The sequence below is a fragment of the Scyliorhinus torazame genome, chromosome 31 (genome assembly GCF_047496885.1).
Source record: "Scyliorhinus torazame isolate Kashiwa2021f chromosome 31, sScyTor2.1, whole genome shotgun sequence".
Classification (NCBI taxonomy): domain Eukaryota; kingdom Metazoa; phylum Chordata; class Chondrichthyes; order Carcharhiniformes; family Scyliorhinidae; genus Scyliorhinus; species Scyliorhinus torazame.
Window position 1 is genome coordinate 4,650,079 of NC_092737.1, and position 13,820 is coordinate 4,663,898.

The window sequence follows — 13,820 nt, forward strand, 5'->3', positions numbered from 1 at the left end:
CCTCTCGGCTGTGTGTCCCCTCACTGTGCGGCACTGCCTCTCGGCTGTGTGTCCCCTCACTGTGCGGCACTCCCTCTCGGCTGTGTGTCCCCTCACTGTGCGGCACTGCCTCTCGGCTGTGTGTCCCCTCACTGTGCGGCACTGCCTCTCGGCTGTGTGTCCCCTCACTGTGCGGCACTGCCTCTCGGCTGTGTGTCCCCTCACTGTGCGGCACTCCCTCTCGGCTGTGTGTCCCCTCACTGTGCGGCACTCCCTCTCGGCTGTGTGTCCCCTCACTGTGCGGCACTCCCTCGCGGCTGTGTGTCCCCTCACTGTGCGGCACTCCCTCGCGGCTGTGTGTCCCCTCACTGTGCGGCACTGCCTCTCGGCTGTGTGTCCCCTCACTGTGCGGCACTGCCTCTCGGCTGTGTGTCCCCTCACTGTGCGGCACTCCCTCTCGGCTGTGTGTCCCCTCACTGTGCGGCACTGCCTCTCGGCTGTGTGTCCCCTCACTGTGCGGCACTGCCTCTCGGCTGTGTGTCCCCTCACTGTGCGGCACTGCCTCTCGGCTGTGTGTCCCCTCACTGTGCGGCACTCCCTCTCGGCTGTGCGTCCCCTCACTGTGCGGCACTGCCTCTCGGCTGTGTGTCCCCTCACTGTGCGGCACTGCCTCTCGGCTGTGTGTCCCCTCACTGTGCGGCACTGCCTCTCGGCTGTGTGTCCCCTCACTGTGCGGCACTCCCTCTCGGCTGTGTGTCCCCTCACTGTGCGGCACTGCCTCTCGGCTGTGTGTCCCCTCACTGTGCGGCACTGCCTCTCGGCTGTGTGTCCCCTCACTGTGCGGCACTCCCTCTCGGCTGTGTGTCCCCTCACTGTGCGGCACTGCCTCTCGGCTGTGTGTCCCCTCACTGTGCGGCACTGCCTCTCGGCTGTGTGTCCCCTCACTGTGCGGCACTGCCTCTCGGCTGTGTGTCCCCTCACTGTGCGGCACTCCCTCTCGGCTGTGTGTCCCCTCACTGTGCGGCACTGCCTCTCGGCTGTGTGTCAGGGTGTCAACCTGGATTGTGCTCAGGTCCCGGAGGAGGGCAAGACCCTTCCAATTCAGTTGGGAAAGTGCTGATCCGCCGATTGAAGCTGGCGTTTCTGAGAGGGGACTGGGACCCCGAGCCAGGCTCTGCTGCTGCTGGGCGCCGATGTCTAACTCGCCATGAGCCAAGCCTCACCTGCTTGTTTTCTGTTGCAGAATTACCTCTTCAAGAGTCGGGTGGTTTTGGAGAATCTGCAGCCTGACATGTGGCTGGAGGAACATGAGGACACGATAGATGAGTTCATCCACGATGTGATGCAGAGAGTTCTGACTGTGTACATGGATCAGTACCTTGGGCTGCAGGTCCTTCTTGGCACACCTGCACAGGTACGATTCAGCGGGGAGCCATCCAGGCAGGCTCTATTAATCCGAACCGCTGTTCTGCCTGTTCTATCTGTTTAGACTATATTTACCTGACTTTCATACACTTTTAAAATATATTTTCTTTCATAAACCTCCGTAGAACATAGAACATGCAGTGCAGAAGGAGGCCATTCGGCCTATCAAGTTTGCACCAACCTACTTAAGCCCTCACTTCCACCCTATCCCCGTAACCCAATAACCCCATCTAACCTTTTTGCACAGTACGGGCGATTTATCGTGGCCAATCCACCTAACCTGCACGGCTTTGGACTGTGGGAGGAAACCGGAGCACCCGGAGGAAACCCACGCAGACACGAGGACAACGCGCAGACTCTGCACATATATACAGACTCTTGCTTTTATATACCTCAATATACCATTAAACCAGGAACCTGTTTAGCTCAGTAGGCTGGGCAGCTGGTTTGCGATGCAGTGCGAGGCCAGCAGTGTGAGTTCAATTCCCATACCGGCTGAGAATTCGCGCCTTCTGAACCTGCCTGTGGCCCTCTGGACAAATCACCACCAGTCAGCTATCCCCCCACCTCAAAGGGGAAAGCAACCCCATCTCCACAAGCCCAGTGACCGACTGAATCGTGTCCCCCTCTCTCTGTGCAGGCCACGGATTATCTCATTTACTTCGTCCGCAAGGAGAAAGCGGAGATCGACACTCCAAATTTTGTGCATATGGTCCAGTTTGGGAGTATTCGGGGAGTATACCTGGAGAGCTTGCTGAGGCACATGCTGGGAATCTTTGCCCCTCAGTTCATGGAGAGCAAGAAATGGCCCGAGAGCCTCAAGAACAATTTCTCCACACAACTCCACAAGTTCCTGGCCAGCCTGACAGGTAGCGACATTTGGATTTTGTTTATTGTCACGTGTACCGAGGTACAGTGAAATGTATTTTTCTGCAAGCAGCTCAACAGATCATTAAGTATGTGAAAATAAAATAAAATACATATTAGGGCAACACAATGTAACTACATAAACACCGGCATCGGGTGAAGCATACAGGAGTGTCGCGTTAATGAGGTCAGTCCATAAGAGGGTCATTTAGGAGTCTGGTGACAGTGGGGAAGAAGCTGTTTTTGAGTCTGTTCGTGCGTGTTCTCAGACTTCTGTATCTCCTGCCCAATGGAAGAAGTTGGAAGAGTGAGTAAGCCGGGTGGGAGGGATCTTTGATTATGCTGCCCGCGTTCCCCAGGCAGCGGGAGGTGTAGATGGAGTCGATGGATGGGAGGCAGGTTCGTGTGATGGACTGGGCGGTGTTCACGACTCTCTGAAGTTTCTTGCGGCCCTGGGCCGAGCAGTTGCCATACCAGGCTGTGATGCAGCCAGATAGGATGCTTTCTATGGTGCATCTGTAAAAGTTGGTAAGAGTCAATGTGGACATGCCAAATTTCCTTAGTTTCCTGAGGAAGTATAGGCGCTGTTGTGCTTTCTTGGTGGTAGCGTTGACGTGGGTGGACCAGGACAGATTTTTGGAGATGTGCACCTCTAGGAATTTGAAACTGCTAACCATCTCCACCTCGGCCCCGTTGATGCTGACAGGGGTGTGTACAGTACATTGCTTCCTGAAGTCAATGACTAGCTCTTTAGTTTTGCTGGCATTGAGGGAGAGATTGTTGCCGCTGCACCACTCCACTAGATTCTTATGCCAGTACGGAGAAGGCTGGACAGCCCGGGTTCCCTCTGGTTGCCAGCGTGGAACCAGCACGTGGCGCTCCCACTCTAGACTCTTCAGTCAGAGATGTTGGTTTTGAGCACCAGCTCCAGACAGCTGAGACATAACTCGAACTGTTACTCCCAGTGAAATTACTGAGGGAGTGCCGCACTGTCAGAGGGTCAGGACTGAGGGAGTGCTGCACTGTCAGGGTCAATACTGAGGGAGTGCCGCCCTGTCAGAGGGTCAGTACTGAGGGAGTGCCGCCCTGTCAGAGGGTCAGTACTGAGGGAGTGCCGCCCTGTCAGAGGGTCAGTACTGAGGGAGTGCCGCACTGTCAGAGGGTCAGTACTGAGGGAGTGCCGCACTGTCAGAGGGTCAGTACTGAGGGAGTGTCGCACTGTCAGAGGGTCAGTACTGAGGGAGTGTCGCACTGTCAGAGGGTCAGTACTGAGGGAGTGCCGCACTGTCAGAGGGTCAGTACTGAGGGAGTGTCGCACTGTCAGAGGGTCAGTACTGAGGGAGTGCCGCACTGTCAGAGGGTCAGTACTGAGGGAGTGTCGCACTGTCAGAGGGTCAGTACTGAGGGAGTGCCGCACTGTCAGAGGGTCAGTACTGAGGGAGTGCTGGGTTGGGTGGGGGGTCTTGAGGCCTATTGGGCCACCCAGGCTATTGGCTGGGTGACATCGGTGAGCCTTGCGGACTGGATTGGAGCTGGCACCCTCTCCATCACACGTTGGCCCACTACGTGCTTCACTGTTAGGAGTGGATTTACACAGCTTTACCCGTGCCCTTGATGTTTTCTCCAGACGCTCGCTACAAGCTGGACGGCCACACGGTCCTGTACATCCCGAGTGAAAGCTTGAACCTGACACCTGAACAGGCAGCAATGGACAAAGAGCTGGTGCAGAGACTGGAGAGTGAGTAGAGTTTGCAGTAAGGGTACACTGTGACCATTTTACACTCCTCCTCCTCCTCCTCCTCCGGCTCTCTCTCTCTTCCCCCCCCCCCAACCCAAAAAACCCTTCACCTCAAGCGGCACGTTGTGATTGAAAGGTCTGTGCTCCGTGCTAGCGCCCGTCCCTCGAGGCTACCGGTGCCTCGTCACAACTGGAGCGTTGAAGTTCTCAGCTCCTTTGATGAAGCATTCGGAATAGCTTGTTGAATCAGTACCTAGAGGGTAAAATGAATAATCTAATAATCTTTATTGTCACAAGTAGGCTTACATTAACGCTGCAATGAAGTTACTGTGAAAATCCCCTAGTCCCCACATTCTGGCCCCTGTTCGGGTACACACCGGGAGAATTCAGAATGTCCAGTTCACCCAACAAGCACGTCTTTCGGGACTTGTGGGAGGAAACCGGAGCACCCGGAGGAAACCCACGCAGACACTGGGAGAACGTGCAGACTCCACACAGACAGTGACCCAGCGGGGAATCGAACCTGGGACCCTGGAGCTGTGAAGCAACGGTGCTAACCACTATGCTAACGTGCCGCCCCGGAAGCAGCAAGGAGGAATGTTATTTTTGCAGAGGCTTTTTCAGTTGGGGAGTGCCCCCACAATGGAATCGGAGGGTTGGGGGGTGGGGGAGGAGACAGTATCCATAATGTTTATCTTGACACATCAATGTGATCCAATGAAGTGGGGCGGTTCTTGTGATTTTAAATCATATTGGGTGCAGCTCTCCTATTTCTTGAGTCTGTGCTCCCGGGAATGTTTCCCCCGCGCTCGGTGCCCCTCGAACAGCGCTTGCCCCCATCCCCGACCCCCTCAAAGAAACTCATTCTGGCCTTGGTGAGGTGCGCCCGAAATCTCGAGCTGAATCAGACTCCGCGTCGCACAGGATGACACAGCACCACCCTGTCGAGGGACTCATTCCACACCTCCTTGTCCATCTTGGGTCCCAGCTTGTCCTCCCATTTCACCTTCACCCCCTCCACCGAGGTCAACCCTCTTCGCCAAAATCCATCCATAGGTGCCGGGCGCACTCCCGTCTTTCGACCCCAGACAGGAAAGAATCCTATCCAATAAGGTTGAAGGCAACGCTCCAGGCTGGCAAACTGCCCCTCCAAAAATAAATCCCTCCCTCTCTCCAGCCCCTTGCCCTCCCACGCCCCAAATGTGGCATCCAACCTCGCCGGTTTGAACAAGTGGTTCGTACAAACACGGGCCCACCTTGACACTGCCCTAGTTTTGATGGGCTGAATGGACTCCTCCTGCTTCCGTGTAACAGGCTCGAGGGGCTGAATGGGCTCCTCCTGTTCCTGTGTAACAGGCTCGAGAGGGGCTGAATGGGCCTCCTCCAGTCCCTGTGTAACAGGCTCGAGAGGGGCTGAATGGGCCGCCTCCTGTTCCTGTGTAACAGGCTCGAGGGGCTGAATGGGCCTCCTCCTGTCCCTGTGTAACAGGCTCGAGAGGGGCTGAATGGGCCTCCTCCAGTCCCTGTGTAACAGGCTCGAGAGGGGCTGAATGGGCCTCCTCCTGTTCCTGTGTAACAGGCTCGAGGGGCTGAATGGGCTCCAGTTCTGAAGGTACTTGGGAGGAAATGAGGTGAAAGAGGGACAATGCTAACTGGGAGTATGTGAATCTGTTGAACGGGGCCTCTGTACGTTTCACTTTTCAGCGGCTGTCGTTCACTGGACCCGTCAGATTAAGGATGTGCTGAGCGCTCAGGAGGCTGTGGAGACGGGCGAGATTGCGGGACCACTGGACGAGATTGAATTCTGGCGCAATCGCTGTGATGATCTGTCGGGGATCGGCTTCCAGCTGGATAAAGCTGGTGTCAAACACATCCAGTCTATCTTGGAGCTTTCCAAATCCTCTTACATTGCTCCCTTCCTCAAACTAGCCAAGCTTATCCAGGTATGTCCGCGCTGGGCTTTAAGGATTGTCTGATTGCTCACCTGATTGTTGATCACCCTGCCAAGCTTGCTGGTTTGATCGCCAGCCTGTGCAAGAAACTGAACCCTGCCACGGCAGTGCCGGCTTCGCTGCCTGCACAGTTTCTTTCCCCCCGGGGTCCCCGCTGTCGCCCCCGGGGTCCCCGCTGTCGCCCCCGGGGTCCCCGCTGTCGCCCCCGGGGTCCCCGCTGTCGCCCCCGGGGTCCCCGCTGTCGCCCCCGGGGTCCCCGCTGTCGCCCCCGGGGTCCCCGCTGTCGCCCCCGGGGTCCCCGCTGTCGCCCCCGGGGTCCCCGCTGTCGCCCCCGGGGTCCCCGCTGTCGCCCCCGGGGTCCCCGCTGTCGCCCCCGGGGTCCCCGCTGTCGCCCCCGGGGTCCCCGCTGTCGCCCCCGCTGTCGCCCCCGGGGTCCCCGCTGTCGCCCCCGCTGTCGCCCCCGGGGTCCCCGCTGTCGTCCCCGCTGTCGCCCCCGGGGTCCCCGCTGTCGCCCCCGCTGTCGCCCCCGGGGTCCCCGCTGTCGTCCCCGCTGTCGCCCCCGGGGTCCCCGCTGTCGCCCCCGCTGTCGCCCCCGCTGTCGCCCCCGCTGTCGCCCCCGCTGTCGCCCCCGCTGTCGCCCCCGCTGTCGCCCCCGCTGTCGCCCCCGCTGTCGCCCCCGCTGTCGCCCCCGCTGTCGCCCCCGGGGTCCCCGCTGTCGCCCCCGGGGTCCCCGCTGTCGCCCCCGGGGTCCCCGCTGTCGCCCCCGGGGTCCCCGCTGTCGTCCCCGCTGTCGCCCCCGGGGTCCCCGCTGTCGTCCCCGCTGTCGCCCCCGGGGTCCCCGCTGTCGTCCCCGCTGTCGCCCCCGGGGTCCCCGCTGTCGTCCCCGCTCTCGCCCCCGGGGTCCCCGCTCTCGCCCCCGGGGTCCCCGCTCTCGCCCCCGGGGTCCCCGCCCCCAAGCACTCCAGCTAATGATGAGGAGTCGGATTCTTGTGATACGGAGTGTACATTCCCTTCTCTTCCTCCTCCTGATGCTGGATTGCTGTGCCTGAACACCGTGCTCCCGCTGATGTCCCGACTGAGAGAATCACCTCAGAGGTGCAGTGTGTCACCACGTCCCTGCCTCAATCAAGCTGCCCCCAGCACCTTTAAACAGATCAGCCGTTTCTGCAGGTGAAGGATTCGGTGGATGAAGTTAGTCTGTTATTCCCTCCCCCAGAGTGCCAAACAGTTGTGTGAACAAAGTCAATTGTTATGTTCAGAAATCTTGCCTAAAAAGTGGACACGTCTGGACCACAATCGCTTCTTCCCATTCTTGTGGTTGTACCGAGGTCCCAGGTTCCATCCCGGGCCCCGGGTCACTGTCCGTGTGGAGTTTGCACATTCTCCCCGTGTTTGCGTGGGTTTCGCCCCCACAACCCAAAGATGTGCAGGGCAGGTGGATTGGGCACGCTAAATTGCCCCTTAATTGGAAAAAAAAAAAATTGGGTACTCTAAATTTATAAAAGAGTTCCCGTTGTGACTGCTGTCATTTTCCCAATCAATTCCCCACCGGCCGCCATCACATCTTGGCCGCTCTCCAGATTTTCCCGTCCCTACCGCTGGCGGGCGGGCGGGTACGATCCCACTGACAGAGTTGGGAACCGCGGCACTTTTGCCTCTCGCCTCATGGTTCTCGCCAGCTGCTTACTCCAACTGCACCCAACCGCGCCCCCAAACGCAGTGTGCGTCTGGCCGTCTGCTGAACTTCAAGCTCCCGGTCCAGTCCAGTGGGATGCCTAATATCAATCCCCTCGCTGAAATACCTGTCCTTTCCAGTGCTTGATCACTCCAACTCCACTGGAAATCTCACCCCCTGTCGCCTCAAATCTCGCTGACAACCGCCCCCCCCCCCCCCCACCCCGAAGGAGGAGAATAAAAATATTTTTTTAAAAAACAAGGGGATCAGGGGTTATGGGGAGAAGGCAGGAGAATGGGGATGAGAAAAATATCAGCCATGATTGAATGGCGGAGCAGACGCGATGGGCCGAGTGGCCTAATTCTGCTCCTATGGTCTTACAGAAGCTCTCAAATCCTCCCAAACCCAGCCCCTATCTCAGATCAAGTCCGGCACACCCGATACCCCAATCCCGGAAACGTGAACTTTAATTCTCATCCCTCGCTGCGAGGATCTTTTGTTGGCACACCACAGCCGGCCTCTGCAGCGTCCTGCAGTCCCCAGCCCCTGATTTTCATCTTCCATCTTCACAATAATTTACAGCTGGGAGCAAGCGGGCTACGAAGGAAGCCATGGCAAGGAGGTATAATCTTAAAATGTGAGCCAGGGCTGGCCTCAGGAAGCACTCCTGCGTACCAAGGGGTAGAGGAAACCTGGAACTCTCTCCTTGGAAAAGTTGCGGACGCTGACGTTTCCGAGCCTGATATCACTGGTAAATGTATCGGTAAGATTGTCAGCGTGTCTGACAAATTGATCACTGTAAATTCTATGAATCTATGAAGTAAATCCGGTAATTTCCTTTCCCCCGGCCGGGCAAAGCACCGTGACAATTAAATCATCACAGCCTTCACTTCATTAGATGGCATCAGATTGATGAGACAGTAATGTGATGCAGTTCTTTAAATATGCAATTATAAAAATAACACGACCGTTTAGAGCTTAAAATCGCTGTGCAGTACATTAAGATAAGACTTTCACGGCAGGGTGGCTGAACGCTGTCAGTCGTCCCACCCCCACATTTCATAATCCTCTTGTCAAGCCCCCTCCCCATCTATTCCATCACTGCCCACCTCCGTTAAAACAAAAAACAATCCCCTTCCTCGCCCACTTCTACTTGCTGCTCCTACTCTGGGTTCAATCTCTCTCCCCCTCCGTAAGCCACCTCGGAGAAGATTGCTGGCCCACTGACGCCATGCCGGTCCTGCTTGCGTCGACCTGTTCCCCCCCCCCGTTGCGCCTTTACTGAATTTTGTTTACGCTTTGCATTCAGGATGGACGTTCCCAAGCCCAGTCGAACCTCAGCTTCCTGGCCGTCCTCACGAGCCCCTGCGCGGAGCTGACCATGCTGAAAGCCAAAGACATCCCAGAGAAACTGCCTCACATCCTCAGCCTCATCCGCGTTATCTGGGTCAACTCCAAGTTCTACAACACCAGGGACCGCATCACCGCGCTTTTCCGCAAAGTGAGTAAAATGCGGACTGGGCGTGCCGGCGGGGGGATGGGTTGCGGCCCCACCGGCCAACTCTCTCGCCTCTTGAGTCAGGACGTTTGTGCGGTTGAAGCCCGGCTTCAAAGGGTCGAGTAGAAAGCCAGGGAAGTCTTGTAACTGAGATTGACAGATTTGGTTCAGGACAGGAATCAATCCCCTTACCCAAGGGGCTGTGGAACCTGGGCAGGTAAACGGAGCTGAGATCCAGATCAGTCAGTATCTAATTGGATGGCAGGGTGCACATGACCCGGGCGAGGATGAGTGGGTTCTTCCAGGGGGCAGCAGATGTGTGGGCGGGGCCAGCGAATCACGTTCATATGTTTTGGGGTTGTGAAAAATTGGGAAGATTCTGGGCGGGAGTGTTTGCGGTCTTAGCCAGGATAGTGGAGATGGAGGTGGACCCTTTGGTGGCGATATTTGGGGTTTCAGAGAAGCCGGAGCTCATGGAGAGGAGGGAGGCTGATGTTGTGGCCTTCGCCTCTCTGATTGCACGGCGACGAATTCTACTTGAATGGCGGTCGGCATCGCCGCCTGGTGTAGCGGCTTGGTTGGGGTGACCCGTAAAACTTCCTGCGGTTAGAGAAGCTGAAGTATGAGTTAAGGGGCTCAGCAGGGGGGTTTGAAAAAATGTGGGGATGTTTGTGACCGTGTTTGAGGGGCTGTTCGTCGCAGGGGGGTGGGGGGGGGGGTGAAAAGGGAAAAATCTGTACAGACTGTATAGTTGCTTGTTATTGGGACATATGTTTCTCGGGGTGTTAATTTGCTGTAACCTGTTTCGAAACATGTTTATAATAAAATAAAATTTTTAAAAAGGGGATTGGAGAGCAGGCTTGCAGGGGCTGAATGGCCTCCTGTTCCTGTATTCCAAAAACGTTTTTCCAATCAGCATTTTACATAACAAAAATAGAAATACAGATAGTAATAAAAAATAACAATAAACATATCCCAAAGCTTACAATGAAACTACTGACAAAACAGAATTATTTTTTTTGAACAGAACAAGGTGGGTTTTGTCTCCATGCCCAACTCGCATTATATCAACAGTACCCCCCCCCCCACCTGAACCCCCCCCCCCCCCACCCCTCCCCCACAGGATGCTGCTGCTGCTGACGCTTACTGCTCCCCTACAAAGTCAAGGAAAGGTTGCCACCGCCGGGAGAACCCATCAAGGACCCTCTCAAGCTGAACTTTATTCGCTCCAGGCTGAGGAACCCCGCCATGTCGCTAACCCAGGTCTCCACGCTCAGGGGTTTCGAGTCCCTCCACATTAACAAAATCCGTCTCCGGGCGACCAGGGAGGCAAAGGCCAGAACCTCGGCCTCTTTCGCTTCCTGCACTCCCGGATTCTCCGCCACCCCAAATATCGCTACCGCTGGGCTCGCCTTCACCCGAGCGTCCAAAACCCTAGACATCACCCTTGCAAACCCCTGCCAGAATCCTTTAAGTGCCGGGCATGCCCAAAACATATGGGCATGAATCGCCGGATTACCTGCACACCTCGGGCACCTGCCTCCACCCCAAAAAACCTACTCATTTTTGCCGCCATTATATGCGCCCGATGCACCACCTTAAACTGGATTAATCCGAGCCTGGCACATGATGAGGAGGAGTTCACCCTGCCCAGGGCATCGGCCCACAGGCCCTCATCCAGCTCCACTCCCAGCTCCTCCTCCCACTTATCCTTCAAGTGAGGCTTCCTCACCTCCTGCAGCTCCTGATATATGTCCGACACCTTCCCCTCTCCTACCCAGATGCCAGACACCACCCTATCCTGGATCCTACGTGGAGGCAGCCGCGGGAATGTCCCCACCTGTTCTCTAAGGAAGTCCCGAACCTGAAGGTACCTGAACGCATTCCGCGACGGCAGGCCAAACCTCTCCTTCAGCGCCTGCATGCTGGGAAAAACCCCGTTTATAAACAGGTTCCCCATCCTCCTAATACCTGCCCTATACCAGCCTTGGTACCCCCCACCCATCACCCATCCTACCCGGAGCAAATCTGTGGTTATTCCGTATCTCCCTCCCCCCCCCGGGTGGGGTTTTATTCGCCCACACAAATCCCGTAACAATCCTATTCACCCGCTTAAAGAAGGACTGGGGGATGAAAATGGGGAGGCACTGAAATACGAAGAGGAACTGGGGAGAACCGTCATCTTCACAGTCTGCACCCGTCCCGCCAAGGAAAGCGGGAACATATCCCACCTTTTAAACTCTCCCTCCATCTGCTCCACTAGCCGGGTTAAGTTGAGCCTGTGCAGGGCATCCCAGTTCCTGGCCACTTGTATCCCCAAGTACCGAAAGCTCCTCTCCACTATCCTGAGCGGGAGCTCCCTCAGTCTCTCCTCCTGGCTCTTACCGTGGACCACGAACAGCTCACTCTTCCCCACGTTCAACTTATACCCCGAGAACCTCCCGAAGTCCCCCAGAATCTGCATGACCTCCCCATCCCCTCTAACGGGTCCGAAATATACAACAGCAGGTCATCCGCATAGAGGGAGACCCGGTGTTCCTCCCCTCCGCGCACCAGCCCCCTCCAATCCCCCGAAGTTCTGAGCGCAGTGGCCAACGGCTCAATTGCCAGGGCAAGCAGCAACGGGGACAGGGGACACCCCTGTCTCATCCCCCGGTGCAGCCTGAAATATTCCGACCGTAGCCGGTTCCAAATAACCTTCTTGTCGCATCCCTCCAAGACGCAAGTCAGTCCCAATACTGAACTCATTCCCGGCGCCTCAACGCTCTGTTCATTTCCCCATTCTTGCCTTCTTCCTGAAATCCTGACGCTTTTAGAACAGCAGTTCCATCTCATTACCACTCCTTTATTCACCCCCACCTTTTGTAACTCGGTTGGTGGTCCACGCTGATGGGGTGAGCCTCGGCTGCTCACCCAAAAGGAGCTGGGGTTTGAATCGGCCACTGGAACACCATCTGCGGACTGCAAGGGTTCAGTGCTGTCAGTGGCACAGACAGCTTGATAGCCCCTCCGCCCGCCTTCCTTTCATCAATGGGACAGATTAGAGATGTAACAGGTTTGAAGCAAGGCAGAGCTGTTTGGGGGAAAGGGGGTGGTGGTGTGGGGGGAGAGTGGGTGGGAGGGGAGAATAAGGAGTATCACGTGATAGGCTGTAAGGCAGGAGGGATTGAATGACATTAGGAATGATGGTGCAAAGGCAGAAAAGTGGTGGTAAAGGGACAAAAAACCAAACATAGTCCAGAGGGGCTGAAATTCACCTAATGAGAAGCTTTACTGGTGTTACGCATAGGAGGGGCTTCATTTTGAACCGTTAAACAGCCCTAGTTTCTTCTCTCACCACCTATCGGTGAACAGAAAAGTTTCGATTTCTGATTTTCCCCCCCCTCCTAAACAGTAGGATGGGAGGCACGTTGGCGCAATGGTTAGCACGGCTGCCTCATGGCGCTGAGGACTCGGGTTCGATCCCAGCCCGGGTCACAGTCCGTGTGGAGTTTACACATTGTCCCCGTGTCTGCGTGGGTTTCGCCCCCACAACCCAAAGATGTGCAGGTTAGGTGGATTGGCCACGTTAAATTGCCCCTTAATTGGAAAACATAATTGGGTGTTCTAAACTTAAACAAAACAAAATATATAAACAGTGGTATATTTCCCAGCCCCTCCATTTTGGCGTGGTCCAGTTTTTATTAATAATTCTGGATAAAAGCAAATTACTGCGGATGCTGGAATCTGAAACCAAAGAGAAAATGCTGGAGAATCTCAGCAGGTCTGGCAGCACCTGTAGGGAGAGAAAAGAGCGAACGTTTCGAGTCCAGATGACCCTTTGTCAAAGCTCATTATTAATAATTCGACTGCAAACTCAGGATAGGGTAAACTCAGAGGGTTAGTTTATTCACGCGCAATCAAACGCGAGAGGAGAGTGACAACATAGCCTCATTTTTCACTCGTGCAATAAAAGGGGGGAAGGGGGATAGGGAAAGAAGGATGTATGGGGCAAAGACCATAGCCTAAAGAATTAGTGTTTCACGTGAGTCCAGAATCGAAAGTCCAGTGGTGTATTCTTTCACAGAGGTGGGTAGTTTGAAGACTGATGCCGGATAACTCAAGTCTTGTGGCCATTGGTTTTGAAGTTCAGACATCCTAGTCGGAACCATTGAAACCTGGATCAAGCCCTTTTTCTAAGCTGCTGTTTAGTTGATGGAAGATAACAGGCTGCTTTGTAGCTCCACAAGGCAATATTAAAGGTTCCTGTCGCTAGGGGTCATGTAAAATGGCGCCCAATTTCTCCACTTTGACTTTGGCAATGGATGTACTATATCCTTCTTCCTGAATTCTTAAGATTGTTAATGTTTCAACCATTAAGGATTTGAAAGGAGCTTGCCTTTGTCCTTTGTGATTCGTAGCCTCCCTTGGCTAGGCCCGGCTTAGGAAATGCCAATGGCCTTTGCTTCATTCTTTATGAAGTTGGTTTCTGCAGCGAAGGTGGTTGTTAGTGTATCTTCAGGGAAAACGAGGTGGCAGCTCCTTTCATTGCCCGGAAAATTGCTTTTGTTTGACAACCACAGCCGGACATTGCTTCAGTCATTTTAAGGTCTTTGTCGAGTTTTAAAAATGTTATAAATTAGCCACGAGGATGAGACATACCAAGACGATAAAAGTTACAGTGCGAGGTCTTAGCTCCGTTATACA

The 13,820-nt window shown here is 55.3% G+C and overlaps 1 protein-coding gene across 1 annotated transcript in view; it reads left to right on the forward strand.

Annotated features, from left to right (window-relative positions):
* Positions 1–13,820, forward strand: part of dnah2 (dynein, axonemal, heavy chain 2) — a 314,816-nt gene that overhangs the window by 19,901 nt on the left and 281,095 nt on the right. The window contains exons 4-8 of the mRNA XM_072493227.1: positions 1,223–1,393; positions 2,045–2,273; positions 3,899–4,009; positions 5,714–5,952; positions 8,946–9,137. Of these exons, the coding sequence (XP_072349328.1) occupies positions 1,223–1,393; positions 2,045–2,273; positions 3,899–4,009; positions 5,714–5,952; positions 8,946–9,137 (942 nt within the window). The remainder of the gene's footprint in view (positions 1–1,222; positions 1,394–2,044; positions 2,274–3,898; positions 4,010–5,713; positions 5,953–8,945; positions 9,138–13,820) is intronic.